General features: G+C 39.9%; 2 protein-coding genes across 5 annotated transcripts; one reads left to right on the top strand and one right to left on the bottom strand.

The window, feature by feature from the left end:
• Nucleotides 1–430: 430 nt before the first annotated feature.
• UNG (uracil DNA glycosylase) lies at nt 431–12,763 on the bottom strand. Of its 2 annotated transcripts, none has more exons than XM_033956826.1 (7): nt 12,509–12,761; nt 11,451–11,666; nt 7,145–7,240; nt 5,054–5,151; nt 4,332–4,420; nt 3,819–3,997; nt 431–2,622 (listed from the first exon to the last, which is right to left on the bottom strand). In XM_033956826.1, exons 1-7 carry the CDS (start codon nt 12,671–12,673, stop codon nt 2,482–2,484), a joined length of 984 nt encoding a protein of 327 aa, XP_033812717.1. In that variant the 5' UTR covers nt 12,674–12,761; the 3' UTR covers nt 431–2,481. The 2 variants fall into 2 exon arrangements, with proteins under 2 accessions (XP_033812717.1, XP_033812718.1); XM_033956827.1 differs by having other exon boundaries at nt 2,567–2,681; nt 12,509–12,763.
• On the top strand, nt 11,649–26,520 carry ALKBH2 (alkB homolog 2, alpha-ketoglutarate dependent dioxygenase). Of its 3 annotated transcripts, XM_033956828.1 has the most exons (5): nt 11,661–11,787; nt 14,427–14,538; nt 20,534–20,896; nt 23,480–23,678; nt 25,798–26,520. In XM_033956828.1, exons 2-5 carry the CDS (start codon nt 14,451–14,453, stop codon nt 26,099–26,101), a joined length of 954 nt encoding a protein of 317 aa, XP_033812719.1. In that variant the 5' UTR covers nt 11,661–11,787; nt 14,427–14,450; the 3' UTR covers nt 26,102–26,520. The 3 variants fall into 3 exon arrangements, with proteins under 3 accessions (XP_033812721.1, XP_033812720.1, XP_033812719.1); XM_033956830.1 differs by lacking the exon at nt 14,427–14,538 and having other exon boundaries at nt 11,649–11,787; nt 20,516–20,896; XM_033956829.1 differs by lacking the exon at nt 14,427–14,538 and having other exon boundaries at nt 11,652–11,787.

Below are 26,520 nucleotides of genomic sequence, written 5' to 3'. Positions count from 1 at the left end.
CTGTATGTTTTGTTGGGTTTTTTTTAAGATGTACACTGCCTTGAAACTTTGTATAGGCGATTTATAAAATTTTTAATGAAACTTGAAACTTCTAATAACTACTGGCCTTTTTCTTTAATTTCCACTGCATGTTCATCAAAAGCCCCTTTTACAAGCTGTGGTAGTTATTCTCCCATGGCAAAATGCACCGAAATCCATACGAATTGAATGGGCTTCGGTGCATTAGCTGCGGGAAAATTGCTACCGCGACTTGGTAAATGGAGTCTTAAATTAAGCTGTCTTTTCAAAAAATTTAAATTTGTACTCTTACAATTCAGGTACATTGTAAATAGCTATCCTGACCAGACATCTTTAGGGTTAATGCTTCTCAACTTTCAGAGGTTTCTCTACAACTGATCTGATTAAATAAATAAAATTAAAATAACTGGAATAATATCTAGAAATATTTATTAGAATCAAACCCTGTAAAAAACACAAACAAACCCAGAATTCTAATAGTTAATGACGATATATACAAAAGAAAAAAAAATGATGTTTACAAAACACCTCTTCAAGCAGCTGTTTCATTAAAACTTACAGAACTGTTACAGAGTGAATGAGAAACACGCTAATAACCATTCTGATTTTCTTGAATTTTGGAAAGACAAACAAACCAACCCCAAGGCCTCTGCTTGTTTTAAGTATAGTGATAAATGAGGCTCCATCAGTATCTCTGCTGAAGTGGCCATATGTTCGTGGACATTTCTTTGCAAAAAGGGGCAGTGTTTAGAAATGACAATCAGAGCCATCTACAGCAGATACAACCTATGAAGCCCTTTACCATTACATGTTCCTGTATCCTAGAGTATGTCAATCTCATGCATCTCCAGTCTGGCTACAAAAATCATTCAGCCAACAAGAACAAACTGGCAGTATGAACTGGCAACTGGCATTGTGAACAAACACATAACAAATACATTAACATTTTTTTGTGTTAGTGTCCCTCTGCAAATTACTTGCAACTCTGAATTTTATTGGCACACAGTTCAAAACTCAATTCCAGTTTTACCTCCTGTAAAAAAGAAAAATAGAAATAAAAAGACCCCGATACTGAAGCTGGAGAGTTAAAATTTGTAAGGGCATATCGGCTGTTAAACACAGCTGGGAGCCAAGTTGGCTTTTGTACAGGGATTAAGAGGTAAACTGCCTACACCTCAAATTATTCCCAACCATAGAAACTAGAGAACAGGGTTATCTGTGCAAGTTGATGGCTTAATCTCATTGATCAGCCATGAAACAAAGCAGGTCCAATTGCTTTTATGCATGTTCTAGAAACATATCTTGAGCCTATCTGAATTACAGTGAAAATGTAGAAGATTTTTTCCTAGTGAACCATATTCTATTTTGGCCATAAGGTTTTCCAGAGTAGGCTTTATCTGTTGTACAACGTTTTGAGAAATCAGTATAAAAAAGGGTTCAATATATATTTAAGTAAAACCTCTCTTCTCTGCTGTAAATAAAATGGTGAACTAAAAACAAAAACCAGTACAAAAGGAAGTGGGAACGGACAGTGTTCATTGTCCGTACCCATTTCCTTTTGTACTGTTTTATACCTGAGTTCTCTGTCCTGTTGGACCTTTTGGTGTTTACTTGAACTAAAAAAAAAAAAAAAAAAAAACAACAAACACACCTCACAAAACCCAAGAAAGTATACTGGAAAAAAATCAAATACCTCATCAAAACCAAAAATTATGAGCTACTAATAAATTCAAATTAATATATTAGTAGCTCTTAGTTTCTGGTTTTGATGAGATAAATAAAATGGTGTCAATATTCCTACCAAAACCTGATGTCATGCGTGAACAAAATAACCCAGACTGTATTCGAAGATAACAGTTTTCAAAACCTACAGGTGCAAGTCAGTTTCTAGGAGTTATTAGTGAAGCAAGTTTGGTTTGTTCAATAAAGGCAAAAATCAAAAGGAAAGATATTGTATCCATTGCTGAGGAAAGGTCTACAATTCAGAAAAGACTAGGCTAGGTAACCCTGGACAAGGAAATAAACTCCCAAGATCACCCACAGAAAATTTTTCATAGCTACAGCTATCTTCATAGAATAATGATTTACTGACCTAGCTATCATGAATCCTACTAGGTCATAGTCAAAGGCATGTTCAAAAAAAAAGTTGTAACTACACAGTTCAGATCCCCCTGTGCTTTTAGAAAATAAAAACTATTAGGGAGCATGAACATGCCACTTCAAAGTTCTCTCTTTCCCACCTGATCATATATATTTATAGATATTGATATGAACATTAGAAAACAAGGAATGCCAGTGAATAGCAGCAGCCCAATCTGTTTCTCAGAACACAAAGAGAAAAGGCATCTTGGCATCAAATTTTAGAATGAATTACAAAAAACCCCACAAAACAATCCACAAATATAATACATCTCATTATTACATCTGACACATTCAGGTCACAGCCACAAATTACCATCAGCTTTATAATGAAGTCCAGTCTATGGGTTTCTTGCCTGATTTTTTCAGCAGTTCATTGGTTTTTGAAAAATGCCTACAGCCAAAAAAACCCCTGTGCACCGAGAGCGGCGAAGGATGTACAGCCTGCAGGACATGGTGACGTTTCTGGAAGAGAAGGATCCATTGAAAACATTTTCTGGCTTACGTCAAGCACTCTTTCCTCACTGCAAAAAGTTTATAATCACAGGTAACATTTCACTACATTGTTTTGCACTTCACTTTAAGCCATCAAAGAAAGACAGGCCTCTGTCTCTCTTTTTCACCATTTCTAAGCCTTTAGAAATTGAAAATAGAACACTTAAAAAAAAAAGCATTATACAAATGTATTAACATAGCCTGGACCTAGTTTCCATGTGAATCAGGATGTAACCCCTACATCAAAGCACATCTAAATTTCTAAATCACCAGAAACAAACTAGAACCCGTAGATACTTAAGTGAATGAAATAACTTGTCCCAAAGTGCTGTTTCTGAAGTGAGGAAATTTGAATCCATGGGTCATCTGGAGAACTGAAGGGGATTGAGAGGATTCACTTAAAGAAGAGTAGATTCTCCATGAGATGCAACAGCACTTGTATATGCTCTCACTGCTGCAGACCAGATTAAAAACCACTCATAAGCCATACATCCACCTCTGTGTTAGCAGATCTGGTGTTCTAGTTAATGTTCTCAGGGCGCTTACAAACCCCTAACGATTTTGGAATGCCCAGATTTGGCCTCTATTTATTTGATTGTTCTATTATTTAGTCCGTCCTCCCAATAATGTCCAGAAGGAGTTACAGTTACTCCGAGGTCACTTGGAGTCACAAAACAGCTTCAGTAAAGATAACCTATTCCAAAGCATTTAAAGGAGAGAAACTTCTTTAATAAGTGCAAGGATAGCAGGGACTCCAGCTCTAAGTCAGGACCTGAGAGAACCAGTAAGTCTTACTGTCTATTCCCAGAACCCCAGCAAGACTTCACTGCCACCCTCCCTTCATCAGAAAGTCAGTATTGTGAAGTTTCTGGGGGGGAACCTATTAAATACGCAAATTGTTTTATGGAAGATAATAAAAAAAAAACATACAATATTTAAAAATCCTCTTTTACAAATCTGCAGTAGGGAGTACTGGTACGGCAAATGCACCAAAACCTATTCAATTCCTATGGGCTTTGATGCATTCGCCATGGAAGAATCACTACTGTGCTTTGTAAAAAAAGACCCAAAGTTCTTTAATAAAAACAAATAAAAATTAGTACAATTTGCCCAAATCTAAATAGCATTGCTCTCAAGAGTTTTCACGGAAAGACAAATTCCCCAACCTGATCAATGGAGCAGCCTTTCCTCTGGGCATATGCTCCCCAAAGCATGAAGACAAGTCCGTCCAAGTTCTTGTTCAACCACGATACCACTGCATCGGTGAATTCTTCCCAGCCACGGTCCTTATGAGAATTGGCATTGTGTGCTTTAACTGTGAGGACTGCATTCAGTAAAAGCACCCCTGTATTTTTAAAGATACAATATTATACTTCCAACATGACCAACTTTAGCAAAAGGTAACACAAATTTATAATACTGTGGAAAAAAAAGTTAACTAAGGGCTCCTTTTAATAAGCTGCGATAGTGTTTTTAGCACACGCATTTTAGCGCTCGCTAAATCCGCGCTATGCGGCTAGAACCAACACCAGCTCAATGCTGGCGCTAGCGTCTAGTGCACGTGGCAATTCAGCATGCGCTAAAACCGCTATCGCAGCTTTGCAAAAGGAGCCCTAAATCTTATTCCTTGAATTGAAACAAAGACAAAACAAGGAAAATAAACCCACTAAACTTCATACCTTGCTCAGCCCAACCAGTCAAATCTCCATGTCCAGGATGAGTAAAACCCTCTATGTCTGTAGACAGTTCTTTATAAATATTTTCTAAACTGCAAGAAAAACCAGAATTACACTGGAAAAATTAGTTCATTAAAAAAGTTCAATGAGCACAAGACAGGAATATTACATGACCATCCCCTATTAGTTCTCCTAAACCTATAACTGAACTGCACTATTCTATACCTCATTCCAAGCCATCAAGGACTGCAAGACAGTCCTGCCTGTTTAACGCTACCTCCAAGACTTTTACTACATTTGAAAATAGAAAGCTTCAGAAAACAATTAAGACTTTATTTATCCAAAATCTCCAACCTCAATTAAGTATGTTAATGAAAGATTTTTGCTAAACAAAGTGGTAAGTGATCAATTTCCTCCTTAAAAAGGGCTTCCAGCTGAATTTAGACCAGGGTCAGGAACTTATCATAAAGTTTTTATTCACAACATGGGGATTCTTCTGCCTGTTTTATAACCCCTTGCAACTTTATTTAGACCAGTCTTCACAACACTGATCTTTTGCTAGAGACAAGGCATTTGAGACTTCTTTTGGAGCCGTGTGGACATTACTACTATTACCTGGCCAGCCCAATTCATATTTCTAAAGAAAAGTAAACCCAAGATTTTTCTTTGTGTTACACCTGAACTAGTCAGAATTTTACCCAGCACATAACAGAAGTTTCTCATACCTGGGTGGCGGTGGCACAGGTCTCTGAACGCTGAAACAAAGCCCATGGGCTTGATTAGGTCCATGATATGGATCTTGTCCCAAAATAACAACCTTCACCTACACAAACACATTGAATATTACTTTTTTGTACAGATGTAACCAGGAGAAAGTAACTGATAACCAAAGTGGAAGGATGTGTTAAAGTCCTTGGAGCTTACAATGTACTTGAATGTAACTCATTTTAGGCTATCAAGAGCATGAGCTACTTTCACAAAATAGGGTTTCCAACACTAAGAAACTGCAGGTTTGTTCCGAGTCTTCTACAACAGCACACAAAACATCAGTGAATCAAGCTCTGTCAGTTATGCATCAAATATTATACACTTCTCCCTCCGTATTCACGGTTTCAGCAATCGCGGTTTTGATTATTCACAGTTTTTAGTTTGCTGGCTCCTCCCCCCAAATTAAGTCAGCTTGCGTAGAGAAATCCTCGATTCCAAGTGTTTACAGAGAAAATCGCTGATTCCCGGCACTTTCTTCACTGTGTTTTGCCTCTCCTTCAGGAACAGGCCAGGTCTCCCACCATGTTATTCACCATATTCACAATGGTTTTTAATAGAAAACAGCGAATAACATATGAAAAAGTTATTCGTGGCTTTTCTGTATTAGCGGGTCTGTTAATCCCCTATCACCGCGAATACGGAGGGAGAAGTGTACTCCTCTTCGCCTACTTGCTTTCAAAGCTTGTGGGAAGTTTATCAACCTGCAAGATGTTTTAAGATCTGAGGGAGGGATGTTGCTCATCAGTTTAAAAGAAAATAGGATTCACTATGTAAAATCTAGAATATCTATTTTCTCAATTGCCGGTAAGAATCTCTGGAATTCAATTCCAGGTTAATGAGATTATGCAAAGATTGTATGTCTTTCAAGAAACTGTTAAAAACTCAATTGCTTGTGGACACCTTTCTCTAGCTTTGTGGTTATTATTTGTTTTAGATTTAAACAATCTGTTTTAAGGAAATTTTGTTGGGAAGATTGACTTTTGTTTACTGTATTTTATAATGTTTATATTTGAAATTGTGGATGTAAATGCTTAGATTTAAGCGATTCATAAATTTTTTAAATAAATAAATAAAACCTACTCCAGAATTATAATTAGGGAATAAGATACCACTTAACAGATGTAACACTCAAAACTGTAGCCACTCACACGTGCTACTCAAAAGTTAACTACAGTGGAACCTTGGTTTACGAGCATAATTTGTTCCAGAAGCATGCTCTTAAACCAAAGTGCTTGTATATCAAAGCAAGTTTCCCCATAGCAAGTAAGGGAAACTCGCTTGATTGGTCCTCCCCCTCACGAGGCCACCGGCGCTGCTCGCTTCCACCCCATCCTACCACATCACACCCCAAAAGCCCCCCCCCCCTGAGGCCACTGGCGTGCTTCCAAACCCCCTCCCCACAAGCCGGCATTGCCTGCCCAAACTCAAACCCTGATCTGGCACCGGCATGCAGCACCAACCCACAGGACGTGCCGGAAGATCCTGCCTCTTGCCGCTAGAATGGGCCTTGAGCATCTGCGCATGCCCAAGGCCTTCTGGCTCTCACTCTCTCCGAGATTCTTGGGAAGAGTGGGATCCAGAAGGCCTTGAGCATGCACAGATGCTCAAGGCTCAGCCCAGCGGCAAGAGGCAGGATCTTCAGGCACCGGCACATCCTGCGGGTTGGTGCTGCATGCCGGTGCCAGATCGGGGTTTGGGCGGGCGATGCTGGTTCCCAGAGGGGGGGACTCACAAATCAAGTCAACGCTCTGTTTGCGAGGTACAATTTGCTTGAGTGTTTTGCTTGTCTTGCAAAACACTCAAAAACAGAGGTTTGACTGTACTTCTATGAAATATGTCCTGCATCTTCTCACTTGGCAGCAGAATACTACAAAAATACTACTTTTCCACCAGTAAAGAAGGTGAAAAAAAACAAAAAAAAAACCTCAAGCCTGTATGCAACCTTTTAATATTTTTAAACAGGCTTATTTATGCCTAACACAATGGATTAATTAATGTGGTTCAAATTCATTCAAGCAGATCAAAAACACAACCAAAACAGTACCCACGTCTCTGACAGCACACATTTGTGTCCAGTTGAAGACTTGATGTGGGGGTGGGTAAACCGTGCCACGTTTCCTTTCTTCTGCAACAAATGTCATTAGCTGTTGAATGCATAAAAACAAGTAATTCACCTTTAACAGTAAAAAGGTTCTTATTAGTGTCATAGCTTCTGAATTATCTGTTTCTGATTTACTATAATGATCATTCGAGGGGGGGAGGTAAACTTGCAAAATATTTATAATATAACAGGCTAACAAAAACTTTTTTTTATTGATATCTTGGGTTTTTGATCTGTTCCTAGGGTTATTTGGGGCACCAATTCATAAAACTGCATTGGATAGACTGCTTCAGCTATAGTTTCTTAGATTTGGTTATGGGATAGTAGATATGCCTTTGGGATAACAGAGCCAAACATGAACATTGGGAAAAAAAAGATTGGTCTCCGAGGGAATATAGGGTGGTTAGAGGACAAAATGTAATCTATGAATCTTTGGTAGCATGAAATAGAATCATACTGCCACCACTACTTATAAAGAACTAGGTCTGATGAAACAATTTGTAAAAGCTTTGAATAAAGAATGTTCGTACACTGAATACATAGTGCCTGGATATAGTGCCTGAATACATATGTTACCTGGATTTACCATGGTAAAACTGAAGGCAGGAATTTTCAATGGTCCACAGATCAGACAACTTATAAATGGCCCATATTTCATAGCATCAATGAATGAAACCGAATCATGTGCCTTGTCTTCATTTGTTCTTCTCTGCCTTCTTGTTGCCAAGAAAGTTTGGGCGCTAAGGCCTTAGACATTTTTTTTTTAATTTATAACATTTTATTGAAGGAATCAAATAAATATACAATAAAATAAGACAAAGAAATATTCATTACAAGTAGATTCACAATTCTGATATTTCATACATTTTTCTATCATTCCTCCAAAAAATATTTCCATATGACCTATTGCATCCCTCCTATTCCCTACTCCCCTTTTCCCTTTCCCCCCTGGAAGGTGACACAAATTGCCAGGTATTGGGACCCAATGAATATTTCCAAAGCTTCAATGTAAATCATTAAGAATCATACTTCGTACTCTAGGAGAAAGGTTTTGAATATAGGGGTCCCAAATTTTCATAAATAGACGAGTTCATCGAGGAAATCTACGAACCTCCCAAACCTCAAATAAAAGTAAACAATGGAATTGGTTCCTCCAATGCCAAAAATTAGTATTGCAAAATATATTTATGATCAATCATACATGCCTTTTGAAATAAAATGCATTTCCCTTGTCCATATACCCCACAAGCAGCAGCTTTACCAAATAACACCCCGCTTGGGGATTCCACTAATGAACTATTCCATAATGAACCCAAATATAATAGGATGGCAGACCAGAATGACTTAATAAGAGGACATTGCCTCAATGCATGAGATAGCGTATTAAGAGCTTTATCACATTTAATACAATTAGGAGAATTAACTAAGGCCTAGATTCACTAACCTGCCCGAATCGGAACAATCCGTTTCCGATTCAGGCAGGTCCGACTGATTCAAATCAGTCATATCAAATGGGGGCAATCGGAGGAATGCCCCCATTTGCGAGCAGGGATCGCAAATGTGCAATCCCCGCTCATGCACAGCCCCCGACAGTAGTGACAAGAGAAGCAGCCTCCTGTCACTGCTGTTAGGGCTTGTAATTTTTTTTTTTAAATCAGGCAGATATTTTGTGTGTTTTACACAAGCAAAATATCTGCTGGGTTAAAAAAATAAAAATAAAGCTCCCCCCCCTGGAACTGCTTCCTCCCTCCCCAAACACGCCCCGCCGATGCCCCACATAAGGCAAGGGGGTTGCAACTCTCTCCTGCCATGAGAAACCTTATCCCATCTCCCTCTCTGCCTGCTTGCCTGCCTGTAGCTCAACCTGGGCCAGGCCGGGACCTCCCACTCCCCCTTACCTTTAAGAATCGTTGGGAGCAAGAAGGGTGCTCATTCCCTCCTGCTCCAGGCCTACTCCAAGGCCAGCAGGATGACCGGGCAAGGCACACACCCTCACCGTACCTTAATATTGTTGAGAGCAGGAGGGGTTCTTAGTCCCTCCTGCTCCACGCCTCCTTCGCCAACGAGTGCAGCTTTAGGCCATGCCCCGATGCATCATCTGATGTGCAGGGAGGGGCCTAAGACCCTGATTGGCTGAGGCGCTCCAGGCCCTCATAATGACCCAGGTCCACTTCCTATCGTTAAGGAAAGGTCTGGAAATCTCCTCATCTTCCCCGTGCAATATAACGAACCCCCTTATTTCCCCAAGATCAAAAAATTCCATAAGTCATTCCCGGGGTAAAATCTCCATTTCCTTGAATAGGTAAACATTTTTTTTTCTTTTTTAATTGTGCCCCTCTATGCTCTTTCATTTCAACATTATCTGTACAGTCACTTAGATTGCTTTCCAGAGAACCTTGGTGACTTAGGCGAAGAGCAAGGTGAAAGATTTCACCAAGACATAAAAACAACGGAAGCCAGATACCAAGGAAGATGGGATGAACACATGATGGCAAACTATTGTTGGAATCTTATGTGGGATTGTCCTGGCAGATCCCACTCTTGGAAGCCTTACAAAAAGAGCTTCTTGCGTTTCAAATGACTGGAAAGTATGTATCATAAACTTGTGCTTTTGGTATGAAATAAGTAGATATTCATGTTGTACACTTTTTTTTTCATTTTTAACATATTTCATTTATGCTTAAAAATATTAATTTAAACACTACATTAAAATATCCTGATTTTTTTAATGGGCAGAGTGAAGAGTAGTATTTGGCACATGTTCTGTATCTCAAAAACTAGAGCTGATAGGAGAAACATTGGCCATTGTCGGCTAATGATAGCAGTATCTTTCCAGTATTCCAGTGCTCATTTACTGGATAGAAGCAGCAGTTGTGAACAGCAGTTCTAAAGCGATTGAACACCATAAGGTAAGTCCAGTTTGTTTTCCATTTTTAAATTTATTTGAACTTTTGAAATCTAAATTGTATTACGCTTTAACAAAAAAAAAGGGTTTTTCTGACTGATGATCGAAGCATGGGGAAGAGCTGATAAACATATCTAGCTCTCTCAAATAGCCCCAGTGCAAATTTGTATCTCGTGGCTTCTGAGGCCTTTTCCCTTTGAATATTTTTTCTAGACTACACTAAACTAAACTAAACTAAACCTTAATTTTATAGTCTTTGTCTCCAACCAAAAGGTGCTTGATTCGGTTTACAATAATGTAAGTATAATACATAAATATAAAAGAAGAGTGTAATCTAGAATGGCTTAATTTCTAAAGTGTTTAGTAAACAAGAAAGTTTTCAGAGCTTTCCGAAATAAAACGAAGGGGCCTAGACTTCTAAGTGAAAGCGGTAACTCATTCCAGAGCTCAGTTAGTTTGAAAACAAAAAAGAGTGGCTGAATCTCTTGAAAAGTTCTATTTTTACCCCTAAGGGAAGGAAATGTAAGTTTTAATTTATTTGAACTCCTAGCGAGATGAGATCTGTGTACATTCCAATCTAAAGGAACCAAAGTAATAAAAGTGCTAAAGAGAATTTTAAATGCAATACATGCGCATTTAAATTGAACTCTAAGATACACTAGAAGCCCATGTAATTCCTTGAGCAATGGGGGTTACATGATCAAATTTACTCTTACCAAAAATGAGCTTGCCAGCAGTGCTCTGTTATCAAATGAAGTCTCTGCAGACTGACCTTTGAGAGACCCAGGTACACTGAGCTGCAATAATCCAACCTTGACAAGATAATTGACTGAACCAATACAGAAAAGTGTGCTGATGAAAGAGCGTTCTCACTCTTCTCAGGATACGGAATTGTTTTGAGTGTTAATGGTTATTATTTACTCCAGATCCTCTATTTTTGAGGAGAAAGCCGGTGCCATTTTTGGTATCAGCAGGTCAAATATACCCAGAAACACTGCATTCTTTTGTTTCTCGCTAGATATTGGATCCAATTTGAGGACTTGAGCTTAATTAGTCTAAATTATTTTATTTACTTGTTATTGTTTATTATGTTGGAACATTTATATGACCAATTTTGCTTTCTGTACAAGTTATGCTTGGTAATTAAGATTGAAATTAATATAATAAATATAATAATTTTTAAAAAAAAGAAACAGTGTAAAAAGGACCACCATGCCACGCCCCTTTTTGGCCCAGCATCCTCAGCTCTTCCCGGTTCAGGAAGACAGTGCATTGAGCATTAACACAGGTCTTTTAGGATTAGAAAGCAAGAGACTATCCCAGCATCGTTTCAGTTCTCCGCTCTTACCTTCAGGAAGTAAGGTTTGGCGAACTCTGCGCCCAGCTCTTGTCTCCAGCTGTCCCCGAAGTCGGGGGGCGCGCCGCGGGCTGCAAGCCTTCGCAGAGCCGCCTGCTTGTTCCGCTGGATGCGCTGCAGCTGCTCGGGACTCAGAGGAGGCGAGCCGGCCTGCGCCGTTCCTGCGTCTCTTTCGTCTGCCGCTCTTATCTTCTTGCACGGGGTCGTCTGCAGGCAAGCACCACACAAGGAGCTACTTGAAACTGAACATTCTAAAGCCTTGCGACGGTTGCGCACGAGCCACCGCCGACAGGCTTTCAACAGCATCTCAGCGGCAAACTAAGAGCGGGTAAGTTAGAAACGTGATTATAAAAAATATATATTTTTTTTAAACTTTACATCCTTGGTATAGAGACGTAAAACTGCATTGTTATTTTAAGACGATGTAGCAAGAGGTATTGAGCACAAAGTGACATTAAAAAGTCATTCTATTACTGCTCCCTGTCAGGTAAATCGCAATACTGTAGATTTAACAGCGCCGCAACGTCGACACGCCTATAATAAACTGCTCGGACGCTGCCTGACCGTCACGCCGCCCTTTTTTTTTAGAGGCGACACCGCTGCGCGTACTCTCTTGTCGCGCGCTCTCCTCCCCCGTCCACACTTGCTCATCACCCGTTGGGCAGCCGAAGAGAGCGAGAGACACTGAACCCCGCCCCGCCCCCCCCCCCCCAAGAGGGACCACGCTTTCGGCTACAATCCGGGTCTCAAATTTCACTCATTGATTCGGATAGTTTTTTTTGCGCTGCTTTGCAAAGAATGTGACACTTTTCGCAGTCAAATGCACTTTTATATATGTTAATGTAAAAAGAAAGAAACGCTTGAGTTGTCAGGATATGAAAAGTCCTACAAAGCAACTTATTATTGGCACGTTAGCTGCTTTTCCCTAATTAAAAAAAACAACCAAATTTCCTATGACATATGTGAATAGCTGGGCTATGAAAGCGTGAGATTAAATGATTTTTTTTTTTTTTTAAATCGCGAAAATAGTCATGCAAAGCTCTTCTTACCTCTGCAGCTGCTGCTCGTTGGTTGTCCGTGTCTTCCCAAGTTTCAGATAAAGTCCTTTTCTTAGAGACGGGATTGAAAAATGACTGAATGGTTTTCTGACCAATCATTTTCACTACGCTTGTTTTAATTTTGAGTGCGCTGACAGGGCCCTTGTAAAGTTTCATGTGGTTATGAGGACTGGGAAGACCCTGGTCCCTGAAAAGTCGCCGCAAGTTAAAAAATTTGGCGCCAAAGCCGCTGTAATAATGCGCAATGCGCATGCGCGCTCGATCTTATACTCTCCAGGGATTCACGTGAAAAAGGGAGGGGGGATATTGTGTGTGAGTTACTGTGAAGTAGTGAACAGGAGAGTAAAAGAATGATTTACTCAATGAGTCCAGGTTAGGGTGACACCAGGTTACCCATTCCAGAAGGGAGACTTTTTGGCACAGTCTGATTTTTAAAATTACATCCCAAAGCAGTGTTTTTTATCCATTGAGATCTGTGTTCCTTACTGCAGGGTACACTCAACCAATATAAGGTAATTTTGGCATTCTTTTACATCCACCCCAGAGTCTGTATAGTAGGTGCTCAATCTGTACCCATGAACCAGGTCTTGCAGAAAGCCACACATTGTTTTCTGCTCCTCCTACCGTGTTTCCCCCAAAATAAGACTGTCATATTCGTTTGGGGCCTAAAAAAGGCACTAGGTCTTATTTTCGGGGTATGCACATGATCATCTCTCCCTCCCTCTCCACTCCAGTTCTTCCTCTTTCCTTTCCCCCACGTGCAGCATCTTTCCTCCCCTCCCTCCCATTCCTCCTACAGCAGAACCCTTGAGCACCCCACCCCCACCTCGCAGCCAGATCCCTGCTGACCATCCTTCCTTCCCTCTCCACCAACCGCGAGCGAGCCCTACCTTCAACCAAAGCAGTGTCGAGCCAGCAGCACTCTAAACAGGCTGCTTGGTCTTGTCCGTTGGGGATTTCACTTTGCCACTTTACTGATCACAAGTTCAATTTATTTAATATACCGCAAATATAAAACAAAAGTTAAAATCTAAGCGGTTTACAATGAATTTAAAATGGGGAAATAAGACAATACAAAACAAACATTGCAATGGCTCTTGGACATCCAAGCCACAGAGCCAGTCCCTGTAGGCGAATTGGGCTCCAGGAGATTCTCCTTATACTTCAGAGGACTGGAAACCCATTCTGGATCTCAAGGCGGTCAATGTTTTTCTGAAGATTCTGCGCTTTCGAATGGAAACAGTGTGATTAGTCATTGCAGCCATATCTCTAGGAGCATTTCTTGCTTCTCTGGATCTAACAGAAGCTTATCTTCATATTCCTATATTCTTGGGGCACCAGAAGTATCTGAAATTTCATGTTCTCCAGCAGCACTTCATTTGCAGCACTCCCCTTTGGACTGGTGACGGCCTCCCGCAACTCTGCAGAATGCAGTTCCAAGTTCATCCCTATCTGGACAACTGATTGAGCAGGGCTCCATCCCAGCTGGAGTGCAAGCAGGTAGTGGGCACTGTGGTCTTCTGCAGTGCCTGGGCTGGATAGTGAATTGCAGGAAGAGCCTGTTAACGCCTTCTTAAACACTGAGTATCTGAGTTCAGTTCAACATGGCACAAGGCTGTGTTTTTCTTTCCGATCTTTATACCTTCACAAGATTCTACATAGTACGCGTGGTGGCTGGGTCTGATGCCGCTTTTGGGGCCTCGGTTTTCTGAGCAGAATCTTCTGTCCCACCCTAGATGTTGTCATTGCTTTGTTACGTCACCTACTGTACAGACTCCAGAGTGAATGTAACAGAATGAAAGATTAGGTTCTTACCTTTGATAATATTAATTCTGTAAATCCGTGGAGTCTGTACATCCCACCCTCTGTCTATACTGTTTTTTTCTGCCTCAAATGTTTCTCCTTTCAGGCTGAAGTATCTTCCAACCAGCAGATGGGCCCTGTGGGGAATCATTCTACATTTGTCAGTACTTGCCTTTGCCGTTGGCTAAGTTCAAGTTTGTGCTCATTGCACCCAGCAGGTTGGTTCATATTATTGCCATATTCATGTCTTTTTTTTTTTCTCATGTTTCCTTTTATATTACAGAGCAGAACAGAATGATGTTATGTTTACGGGGAAGTTCCCTGTGCCCCCTTCTTTATGTGCTTTGTTCCAGTGCTGTTCGTTTGCTTTTGGACTCAACTGTAGGGGGCTATGTTCCTCTGCTAAGTAGGAAAATAATGTGTGGCTTTCTGCAGGACCCGGTTTGCGGGTACAGATTGAACACTTACTGTACAGATGCCTCTGTGGATTTATCAAAGGTAGAAATCTAATCTTTCATTGGTATGGCTGGATACCCATATGCTATAAGATTTTATACTTTTAGTACTGGGGGTAAAGAGTAGGCATGTTCTGCACTAATGATTAGCACAACTATGTTGCCTTTAGCATATGAGCTCTTACTACCTAAAAAAAACTAGGTGGCAGTAATAGGGTTACTTACTATATGGCTCCTGAAAAAGGAGGATGGATTGAGACAACCGGGTTTTACTTCCATTGCTTTCAATGGAAGTAAAACCCGGATGTCTCAATTCGTCCTCCTTTTTTTATTTTTTATTTTTTGAACCTTATGGTATTGCTCAAATCCTAGGCAGGCTGAGGGGCCATTATGGGGGTCCACTCCAGATCAGTTACCCTAGTTGTTTTTTTCCTCCAATGTTAGCTAGTTTTAAGTTTTCAAGTTTTATTAAAATTAGATTGAATGCTTATCAATAATTCTAGCCTTGCTACTTCCTGACTGACTCTTCTAGTATCTTGATTCTGTCAGCATCTTGTAAGAAGAGACATCAGGGCTCTCTCTTTAATTTGGGGGGAGCTTTTTCTAAGCACACGTGTACTACACCACTCTCTCTTAGTTACAATATAAACACTGTTCTGTGGGAATTAACAGGCACCATGCAGCACTTGGCAGTTCTGTCCCCTCACTCAAGTCATAATCCGTTTTACATTCCTCAATGGCTGTTAAGTTCTCTCTTGTCCACACTCCCTTTTCTATAGAGGTTGATGTGAATTTTTTGTGTCTCCTCGTCCCCAGTACCTTCTCAAATGCTGCAGTTTAAAAATTTTGGGCAGCCAGCAGTGTTAGCGACATGATCCTTCTGCTGAAAATATACTGCCTGTTTGTCCTGGGAGAAAATTTCTTTACTCAAAGCATTAAACTCTGGACTCATTGCCAGAGAATGTGGTAAAAGCCAGGGTTAGCAGGGTTAAAAAAAAGGTTTGGATAATTTCCTAAAAAAAAAAAAAGTCCATAAGCCATTATTAAAAACATGGATTTAGAGAAATCCAATTAGGATAAGCAATATTAAATGCTTTTCTCTTTTGGGATTTTCAGTCTGTCACAGTATGACGATGCTTAAGATTTTATGGTATGTAAATACATTTTTTATGATTTCAGAAGGTAGCATACTGTCATTATATCGGTGCAGAAATAACCTGGTTAACTGTCTGGCAGTATTCAAAACCAGGCTAAAAGCCCACTGCGTTTAAGTCCTAACTACACCAATTGTAAAGCACCATATTTGTCTGTCATTCCCTCTGTAGTCCCTTACCCTTTCTACCTCTTCATCCCTTTGTATTTCGCTACGTGAACTGCATATACTATATTTATTCACCATTTTTGTCTATTGTGTCTGTCATAAATGGTAAGATGCTTGAGTTTTCACAATTGCAACATAAATTTGGTCTCAACAAATCACAAAGTTTTAGATGGTTGCAATTGAAGCAGGCCATTCAGGCGGGGTTCCCTGAATGGAAAACTCTTACTAATCAATATAGTATGGAATTCTTATGCTTTCAGGTGGATTTCATGGGTCACCAAGCCGCACAGTGGTATAAATTAATATCTGGATTTGTGAATAAAAAACCAAAAACTGGCCTTCGGGACATTTGGAGTATTGAGATTAAGCATCAAATTAATGCATCTCAATGGCCACGACTTTGGTCTTGGAGGATGAGATGTACAGTATCTGCATCTATGAGACAAACATGGTTCTTTCTTTTGCATAGAGCTTTTTGGACCCCTGTTCGTTTACAAAAATTAGATAGCTCTAAGTCTAATAGATGTTGGCACTGTCATCTTGAGGCTGGGACATTAGATCACCTTTTATTCTATTGTCCATTTATATTATTATTTTGGAAATCAATTTGGCCTCAAATAAATAGGATGTTAGATAATCCGGTGGCCTTGACATATGATACTATTTTATTTGGCATGGCAATGAGAGCAAAGAGTCAAATTTCGTCAAATAATAACAAACTTAATTATATTGGCTGGAGTAGCCATTCAACAGATTACATATAATTGGAAAAATTATGACAGATTAAATTACAACTTTTGGTGAAATTCTGTATGTCATATATATAAAATGGAGCGTACAATAGCAACACAGAGAGGATATTTTGATAAGTTTCATAAAATATGGGGACCATTAACAGATTTTTGCAATGAGTAATAACATTTTCCCAAAGTAAGATATTTGACTTGAGAGGTTGGGGGTGGGTAATATTTATTAATACTATAATGTATATGAATGTGTTAATTTTGATATATTGTAGATGGAATTTCTGTAGAGGAAGGGAGGGGATGGGAGGGTTTTCTATCCTAATATTAATTCTTTGGATATTAGATGTAGTATATAATATTCAAGATATTATAGAACATAGCTATTACATTACATTACATTACATTAGTGATTTCTATTCCGCCTGTGCCTTGCGGTTCTAGGCGGATTACAAATTAGAAGAGATCTGGACATTACCGAGGGAATTACATAGCAATGATTACCGAGAGAATTACATAACAATGATTCATGTACTTTACATGGTACGGTAGAGGATTATAGATTATGAGAGATCTAGATTTTTTCGAAAGAATTTCATAGAAGGGAATCAAGTGATAACAGGGTACAGTGGAGAATATCAGTATATACTGGTTACAGAAGAAAAATTACCTAGTAATGAAGGAGGAAGTTTGTTGGATACTGAAGGTAGATGCTTATTTAGGAATCAGAATAGTTTTTGGAAGGTAAGGTTCTTGGAGTTGACTAATTCACGTGAGGGTGAGCTTGTGCGAATGGGGAGGAGATTAGTTAGTGGGGACGTGTTTTTTAAATAGAAATGTTTTGATTTCTTTTCGAAACACTTTGATGTCTGTTGTTTTGATCATCAGTTTGGTGATGGTGGGGTCAATTTTCGCTGCCTGAGTCGCTAGAAGGCTGTCGTATAGTTTCTTACGTCGGGTACCATTGTGAGGGGGGTAGGTGAATAGGTTTTGAGTTCTCCTTGATCTGTTTGAGTGGTAGCGGTATAGGCGGTTGTTTAGGTAACAGGGGGCAGTACCATGGGTTACTTTAAATAGTAGACAATAGAACTTGAATTGAGTTCTTGCTTTTATCAGAAGCCAGTGAGAGTCTACATAGGCGGGGGTGATGTGGTCAAATTTGCTGAGACTGTAGATGAGTCTGATGGCTGTGTTCTGAACGGTCTGTAGTTGTTTTATCATGTTGTTTGGGCATGGTAGGTAGAGGCTGTTGCAGTAATCTAAGGTACTAAGTATGAGGGATTGTACAATGATCTTGTAGTGTTCTTTGGTAAAGAATTTTCTTATTTTTCTTAGGTTTCGCATGGTGAAGAATGCTTTTTGTATGATTTTGTATTTGTGTCTGCATTGTGCATCGTCTGTCTAATTGTGTTTCTAGAATTTTGAGAGTGCTCTGTATAGGATATTTGATTGTGTTTACTTCCAGTTCTGTTAGTGATGGTTTTTGTTCCTTCTCTAGTAGTAGGAATTTGGTTTTCTCCGCATTCAGTTTCAGCTTATGTCTCATCATCCATTTTTCCACAGTTTCCAGTGTTGTTTTCAGTCGTCCATTGGAGATGGGGTCTTGGATGTCAAAGGGGAGGATGATGGTTATGTCATCTGCGTAGCTGAAAGAAGCTATATTTAGGGCATCTAGGGCAGTGCCTAAGGAAGCTATGAAGAGGTTGAATAGGATGGGCGATAGAGGGGATCCTTGTGGTACTCCGCAGGGGTTTGTCCAAGGGTCGGATAAAAGATCTTTTGACTTGACTCTGTATGATCTTGATTGAAGGAATCCTTGGAACCAGTTGTGAACTTTACCTGATATTCCTATGGCATCTAGTATCTGGAGAAGTATGGGATGGTCTACTAAGTCAAATGCTGCTGAAAGATCGAGTTGGATGATTAGTAACTTGTTTCCTTTGCTGAGGTGCTGTCGGGCTATATCTAGTAAAGATACCAGTAGAGTTTCTGTGCTGTGATTGGCTCTGAAACCAGATTGAGTTGGATGCAGAATGTGGTGGTCTTCTAGGTAATTGGATAGATATTGTGCTACTAGACCCTTTCTGAGTTTGATGTATAGTGGGATAGAAGCGATTGGTCTATAGTTTGTTGGGTTGTCTATTGGGCCTTTGGGGTCTTTTAGTATGGGGGTGATTATGATTTTGCCAAGTTCCGGAGGGTACTGTCCTTCCCTGAGGGTGGTTTGCAACCATAGCGTGAGACAAGCTATGAATTTAGTGGATGCTGTGGCTAGTAAGTAAGGAGGACAGTTGTTCAAATCACAGGAGGATTTGCTGTATTTTTTGTACAGCCGTTCCAGGTCTGACCATTGTGTCGCTGGGAAGTTGGTCCAAGTCCTATATACTGAGATGGCTTCGTCTATTGTGGGTTTTATTAGTATCTCTTCTATGATATTTTGTGAGTTGTTGAATGTTGCTCTGATTGTGATGATTTTATTTTTGAAGTGGTCCGATAGTTGTGAAGCTGTCGGAGCCTGGGATCCTTGGGTGGCGAGGAAGGGTTTGGTATCTGTGAGGTTTTTTACAATGCTGAAAAGTTTTTTGGTGTCTGGTTTTTCGATGCCAATGAGTTTGGAGTAGTGGTCTTTTCGTTTTTCTTTCAGTTTGATTTTGTATTGTATTTGTATTTTGTATTGACTGAAATGTTATATTTAAAGTGTTACATGAAAGTTAATCAAGTGTATATATACAAATTAGAATGATTTCATCTGATACACTTGTTGTAATATGTAAAAATGAATAAAGAATTTAAAAAAATGAAAAATGGTAAGCTCTTTCAAGAAGGGACCATCACTTGCGTGCAGTGGTGTAGTAAGGGGGGGCAGACTGCCCTGTGTGCCATCTTAGTGGGCGCACTGGCACCTCTGCCCCCCCCATACCATGCTCACACCCTCCTTTTCCCCCACCCCCAAACCTCTTTAAATCTTCACCAGCTTGAGCAACTTCTCAGGCCTGCTGCTCGTGCTGGCCTGGCTCCCTCTACTTCCAGATCATGGGGCCAGGAAGTGACATCAGAGGAAAAGCCAATGCTGGCGCGAGCAGCAGACTTGAAGTTGCTCATGCTAGCAAAGATTTAACAAGGTACGGAGGGAAAGGAGGGTGCGAGTGTGGTGGGGGGGGGTGCAGCGAGGGGGAGCGCCACCACCCCAGGTGTCTCCTACCTTCGCTACGCTAGTGCATTTAATGTACAGTGCTGCGTACATCTGGTAGCACTATAGAATTAATAAGTAATAGTTGTAGTAGTATTTAAGATGTGTTAAGTTTTTTTTCAAGTTTATTAGGATTTTATATACCGCCTATCAAGGTTATCTAAGCGGTTTTTACAATCAGGTACTCAAGCATTTTCCCTATCTGTCCCGGTGGGCTCACAATCTATCTAACGTACCTGGGGCTATGGAGGGTTACTCTTTTGAATCAGCAGAGCTCCCGATTCCTCCCTAAATTTAGACTCTGGGTACAATGTAGTTTTCTAGTTTTGAGAACACACACGCTGGCTGTTTGTTAGGAAATCGAGGCATGAGTTAGAGAGGAATCTGATGCAGTGATTCTAGGATTCAAGTACTTTATTTTGCTTGCTGCACAAAATACTTAGAATGCAAGAAAGTAAATATGCTATTGATTGATTTATTTGACAGCTTAATCTTTCCCCATAGAACAAAGCTGTTCCATTTATCACTGGATTTCACAACAGCTATCACAAATCATTATTATGGATAAATTTCTGGTTAAAATACCAAGCAACTGCATTGCTGGAAAAAGCAGAAGGGAAAACCTGGAAGAGATGGGGCAAGATGAAGATGACCCTATATTTACGAGTGAAGAAAAACATACAAATAAAAAATTCAAAAGCAACACATGCATAAAAGGTGTCATTCTACAAGCGAAACGAGACAAGAATTTTACGTGGAAGAAAATCAGTGCTGAAGGCTTAGACTGTGATTATACATTGTTGTTTAACAAAACTGAGGCAGATAAGATTTTCTGTGACCTGGAAAAAGAAATCACATATTTTTCAGGTAAGTTTTGCTATCAGAAGCTATAGTAAGACACTATGACGTTAATAGGTAGCATTTCTAAAACCAGTAGGAAGAAATACATTTTACAGTCAACACACATTCAAGTTCTGAACATAACATAAAAATTGCCATATTGGATCAGACCATAGGTTTATCTAACCAGAATTTATCCAGCAGTGGCCAATTATGCTTATAAATTTAAGCCTAGCATCCAAAAAAGGTGAACTAATTTAAGTACATCTTCTTATCTCCTCAACTTTAGATGAGTATAACACCCAGATCCTCAGCGACAGCACTCTGGGTTCGATAAGATCTCATTACCCAAAGCTTGATTTCGTCACCGGATCTTTATAGCTAAAGTGGCTATTTTTTAATATTGTTAATATCATTTACTTATTTATGAACTTTAATAAAGTACTTAGCTTTGTGGTCTGCTGATAAAGGGATTTGTTTCACCCAAAGGGTTTTCTCAAGGCAACCATCCCTAGCTAATCGCTCTCTACTTAATAGACCACCGAATCATCCGATGTGGAGCGTCGGGTGTTTATTGACACACTCACCAACGTTGGAACTGGCGAATAGCCATTTAGATAAGTGTTGCTGTTTCTTCTGACATATACTGAAGTTTTTTTTCTCTCTTTTTTTCAGATTTGAGGCTGGTGCCTTTTGTTTTTTTGATATGAAATTTAATTCATAATTCCAATTAGACATTTATAAAGTTTACATGGAAGGATGGGAAGGAGGGTTGACGTAAATGAGTATATGCAATTGATAGATCCAGGGTAAGGACCTGAAATAACATATGTTATAAGAGGTTCTATGTACTCAGCTTTTAGCCTCTATATAATACTTCAACCTCAAGTTTCAAGTTTATTTAAAATTTCTTATACCGCCTAATCAAGCCTTCTAGGCGGTATACAAAATGCCAAAACAATGCGCCATTTTTTTTTTTTTTTAAATAATTCTTTATTCATTTTTAAACTTTCAACAAGTGCACAATATAAGTAATACATAGATTTACTAACATCACTTGATAAATCTATCAAGATCATAACAAAGGTATATATATCTAAACCCTTCTTCCCCCCTCCCTTTCCATACAATTATTTAATTGAATCAATCTTTGTCATATTTCTTTTTTACATTTTTATTTTTTATTTATATAAACCCTCCCCTTTCCAATGCGCCATTTAAAATACAATATGAACAAAGACAAACCTAGTGAATTTATTATTTGGGAAAGTTTTCTTTAAATTAGGGTATCCGTACTGACAGTTTGAGCAGGATGTCATTTATATTGCACTAACATATGTATAAGCTAGCACACTTGTGTGTAAATAAGAAATTTTCTTTAAATGATAATTTTTTGTGATCCAAAAAAAACCCCTTTCCTTATGGTTAACACAGTTACCGACAGGCCTGCAGCAGTTGGATTTTAGGATAGTAAAATCCCATGCAAAATAGCCAGGCAATTGTTAGTGAATCAATCACTTGGCTATTTTGCCTGGGATTTTACTAATTTGCATGGGTTGGATCAGATCGGATTGTTAAGTGGGCCGTTTAGTAAAACTGGTTTTGTGATCATCGGTACAGGATCGGAAGGTTTAGTGAATCTAGGTCCTGATATTCAGTAATTCCTGGATAGGTATCACTGACTAGAGCAGTGGTATTCACTAATTTTTAAGTTGGAGCCACTTTGAATCCAGGAGAGCTAAAGGAGAGCCACCATGCAGTGCTGTGACACTGCTGACCAATGTGTGTTGTCAACATCTGCTCCACCAACTTGCCTTCAAAATTTTTATTCAGGTTCTCCTCAAGGAGGTGAGCATTTCCAAGTGCATTCTAGTTTTCTACTGAGAAATTATTATTTATTCAATTTTTCTATACCGTTCTCCCAGGGGAGCTCAGAACGGTTTACATTAATTTATTCAGGTACTCCAGCATGTTTCCTTGTCTGTCCCGGTGGGCTCACAATCTATCTAATGTACCTGGGGCAATGGGGGGGATTAAGTGACTTGTCCAGGGTCACAAGGCACAGCGTCGGTTTGAACCCACAACCTCAGGGTGCTGAGGCTATAGCTTTAACCACTGTGCCACATTCTCACCAGTCTCGTGCACAATCCCGTTTCTACAACTCCAATGCTTGACTGCCATCTTCTGGAAGATCTTTGCCCTAAAACCCACTTTTTGAGACAGCCTTCAACTTGTAACCCCTACCCCCCTCTGCTGACCACCCTAGCTAGTAGTTTAACCATTCCCTCTAACTGTAACCCCTACCCTGGCATCCTGTTTTTGTCTGTCTTCATCGTTAAGATTGTAAGCTCATCCAAGCAGGGACTGTCTCCTTCGTGACTCTGTACATTGCTGCATATGTTTGGTAGCACTTTAGAAATAATTAATAGTAGTTGTACTAAGCTCCTAATTTAAGGTGACTCTTTAGTTGAAAAGTTATGCTTCTATGTTTGGCTAAAAATAGGGCACAAATTTAGGAGCTTAGCATTTTCCAAATGTTAAGCCCTAAACATTTTTAAACTTTAATGATATAGATCTTGTCAATGTCGTAATTGTTTGTAATCTCTACAGGTGATTCCACTAAGGTACAGGTTTATGGGAAATGGCACAACATCCCAAGAAAACAAGTAACCTATGGTGACCCTGGTTTAACGTATACCTACTCGGGTGTTACTCTATCTCCCAAGCCCTGGATACCAGTGCTGGACTACATCAGAGACCGTCTCATGCAAGCTACTGGCCACAGATTTAATTTTGTTCTAATTAACAGGTAACTTGTTTTCTGAAACAGTTGATAACTATTTCCTAATTAGTATTGTGAAAGGGACAATGCCTGTAATTAAAATTATACCTGCACAAACATGTTTAAAAAGTAAAGGTCCGGCATACATTTTCTCCATTTCAAGCTGCCCTGTTTCTGTAGTAATCCCTTTCTTTTAATAGCAATTACTGCAGTCTAGTAATTAGGTGGTAACTCTGCAGTAGCAGTTTTCCCTCTCCCTACACTCAGAATTGTCCGATGATTCACTGCACATGCTGCCTTTAAACCAATAGTAGATACCTTTCTGTGACTGTGGCTCTCAGGAAAATTTAAAGCATTATTGGTCCTTTCTACACCCCACACCTCAAATCAACAATCATGTGCTGGTTAGCAGCAGCACACTGGCAGTCCACAACATAGCTATATTCTGTGTATTGGTTAAGCAGGGGTTAATGAGAGGGGAAGTATGGATGCATTCCTTTGCTGTCATAGAACCTCCTGATTCAGGTAAGCATAAGAATTGCCGCTGCTGGGTCAGACCAGTGGTCCATCGTGCCCAGCAGTCTGCTCCCGCGGCGGCCCTTAGGTTAAGGATCAGAGCCCTAATTGAGTGTAGCCTTACCTGCGTACGTTCTGATCTAGCAGGAACTTGTCTAACTTTGTCTTGAATCCTTGGAGCGTGTTTTCTCCTATGACAGCCTCTGGAAGAGCGTTCCAGTTTTCCACCACTCTCTGGGTGAAAAAGAACTTCCTTACATTTGTATGGAATCTATTCCCTTTTAACTTTAGAGAGTGCCCTCTCGTTCTTCCTACCTTGGAGAGGGTGAACAACCTGTTTTTATCTACTAAGTCATTATCTTGAACGTTTCAATCATGTCCCCTCTCAAGTCTCCTCTTTTCAAGGGAGAAGAGGCCCAGTTTCTCTAATCTCTCGCTGTAGGACAACTCCTCCAGCCCCTTAACCATTTTAGTTGCTTTTCTCTGGACCCTTTCAAGTAGTACAGTGTCCTTCTTCAAGTACGGCGACCAGTGCTGGACGCAGTATTCTAGGTGGGGGTCGCACCATGGCCCGATACAACAGCATGATAACCTTCTCCGATCTCTTCGTGATCCCCTTCTTAATCATTCCAAGCATTCTGTGCAGACGGCTTCATGGACTTGTCGACCAGTACTCCCAAGTCTCTTTCCTGGGGTGGTCTCCGAGTACTGCACCATACACCCTGTATTCGTGTACAAGATTTTTGTTACCGACTTGCATCACCTTACACTAATCCTTGTTAAACTTCATTTGCCATTTCTCGAGCACGTTTATGCCCTGTTGCAGGTCATCACAATCCTCCTGCGTATTCACTACTCTGAATAACTTCGTATCGTCTGCAAATTTAATCACCTCGCCCAAGCGGGAGCATGGAAAGCTTTGCTCCTGACCGCCGCGCTCTTCTGACCTCCGCGCCACTGGCTGGGAAATAAGAAGAGGAGACAGTGAGGGAGGGATCACGCTGGACCACCAGGTTATTTGTAAGCGGGGGGGGGGGGGGGGGGGGGGGGGGTTTTTTTTTAAAAAGGTGCTGCGGTGGTGGGCATGCAGGGAAGGGTGGTGTTTTATAAAAGTGTAACGGGCATGCGGCAGCGCAGCGGGCGGGGTGTTTTAAAAAAGGTGCAGCAGCAGGAGGGGTGTTTTTAAACGGTATGGGGGTGTAATTTTTTTGTACCTTCACTACATAAGAGTCACCGAGATTTCCACCCACTTTTGGGTGGGAAAAAAGTGCATCTTATGGAGCGAAAAATACGGTACTTTTCTTACCATTTCCTTCAATTTTTTTTCCTTTCCTTTGATAATTGGCATTTCCTCTCAGATTTAGATGTATTTGTGTATTGTTCACTACTTTATCATCTCCTCAGGAAAGACAGTATATTAAATTATAATAAACAATAAACCATAAAATATTACTTAGTAATGTATTACTTGCTCAACACTGTCTGTGAAACATCATTATTATTATTAATTCCTAGTGACATCTAGTTTAACATATACTTCATACAGAATCTATACTTAAAATAATTGTGAATTATAAGCAACTGTATTGGATTGTAAATTGGGTAACATTATTGAATTTTTTCTGTTAAGATACAAGGATGGAAATGATCACATAGGGGAACACAGAGATGATGAGAAAGAGCTGGTTCCACAGAGCCCCATTGCCTCCGTATCATTTGGAGCCTGCAGGGACTTTTTCTTTCGCCACGGAGCCTCTCGTGGTAAAAAGCCTTTGCAGAGGATTGAGCCAGTTAAACTGGAACTCGCACACGGCAGCCTGCTGCTGATGAACTATCCTACGAACGTGCACTGGTACCACAGCCTGCCTGTTCGAAAGAAAGTGCTGCTACCAAGGATCAATCTGACATTTCGGAAAGTCAAGAATTTAAAGTGAAAGGTGTGGATTGTGGAAAAGGCTGTACAGTGAGCAATGTTTACACTATAAAGTTAAAACGCTTATTGCTGAAGAATGTGAACTGTGAGACACCATAGTGACAACATTTCTCCCAGGAATTACTAAATTATGCTGAATCACTGCTTAAATAGACATTGTCAAAATAATCTTAAATCGTAACCTTATGTGAAACAGACAACAAAATCAGATTGGATTCATCACACCAAGGATTAAAAAACTGTGACTGAATTTATGTCCTTGTCTGTCTCCAGCACAAGTGATACCACCCAGAGTTGAGCTGAGTCATTTATTTATTTATTTTTTTTCTATATTTTTATTTTCAAATTTTACATAAAGTGTACAAAATATTAAAATACAATTGATATATACACTATCACTTTTATATCTAATACATTATA

This window comes from Geotrypetes seraphini, chromosome 8 (assembly GCF_902459505.1).
Source record: "Geotrypetes seraphini chromosome 8, aGeoSer1.1, whole genome shotgun sequence".
Taxonomy (NCBI): domain Eukaryota; kingdom Metazoa; phylum Chordata; class Amphibia; order Gymnophiona; family Dermophiidae; genus Geotrypetes; species Geotrypetes seraphini.
The sequence above is the reverse complement of the archived record's forward strand: the minus strand, read 5'-3'. Positions and strand labels throughout refer to the sequence as shown.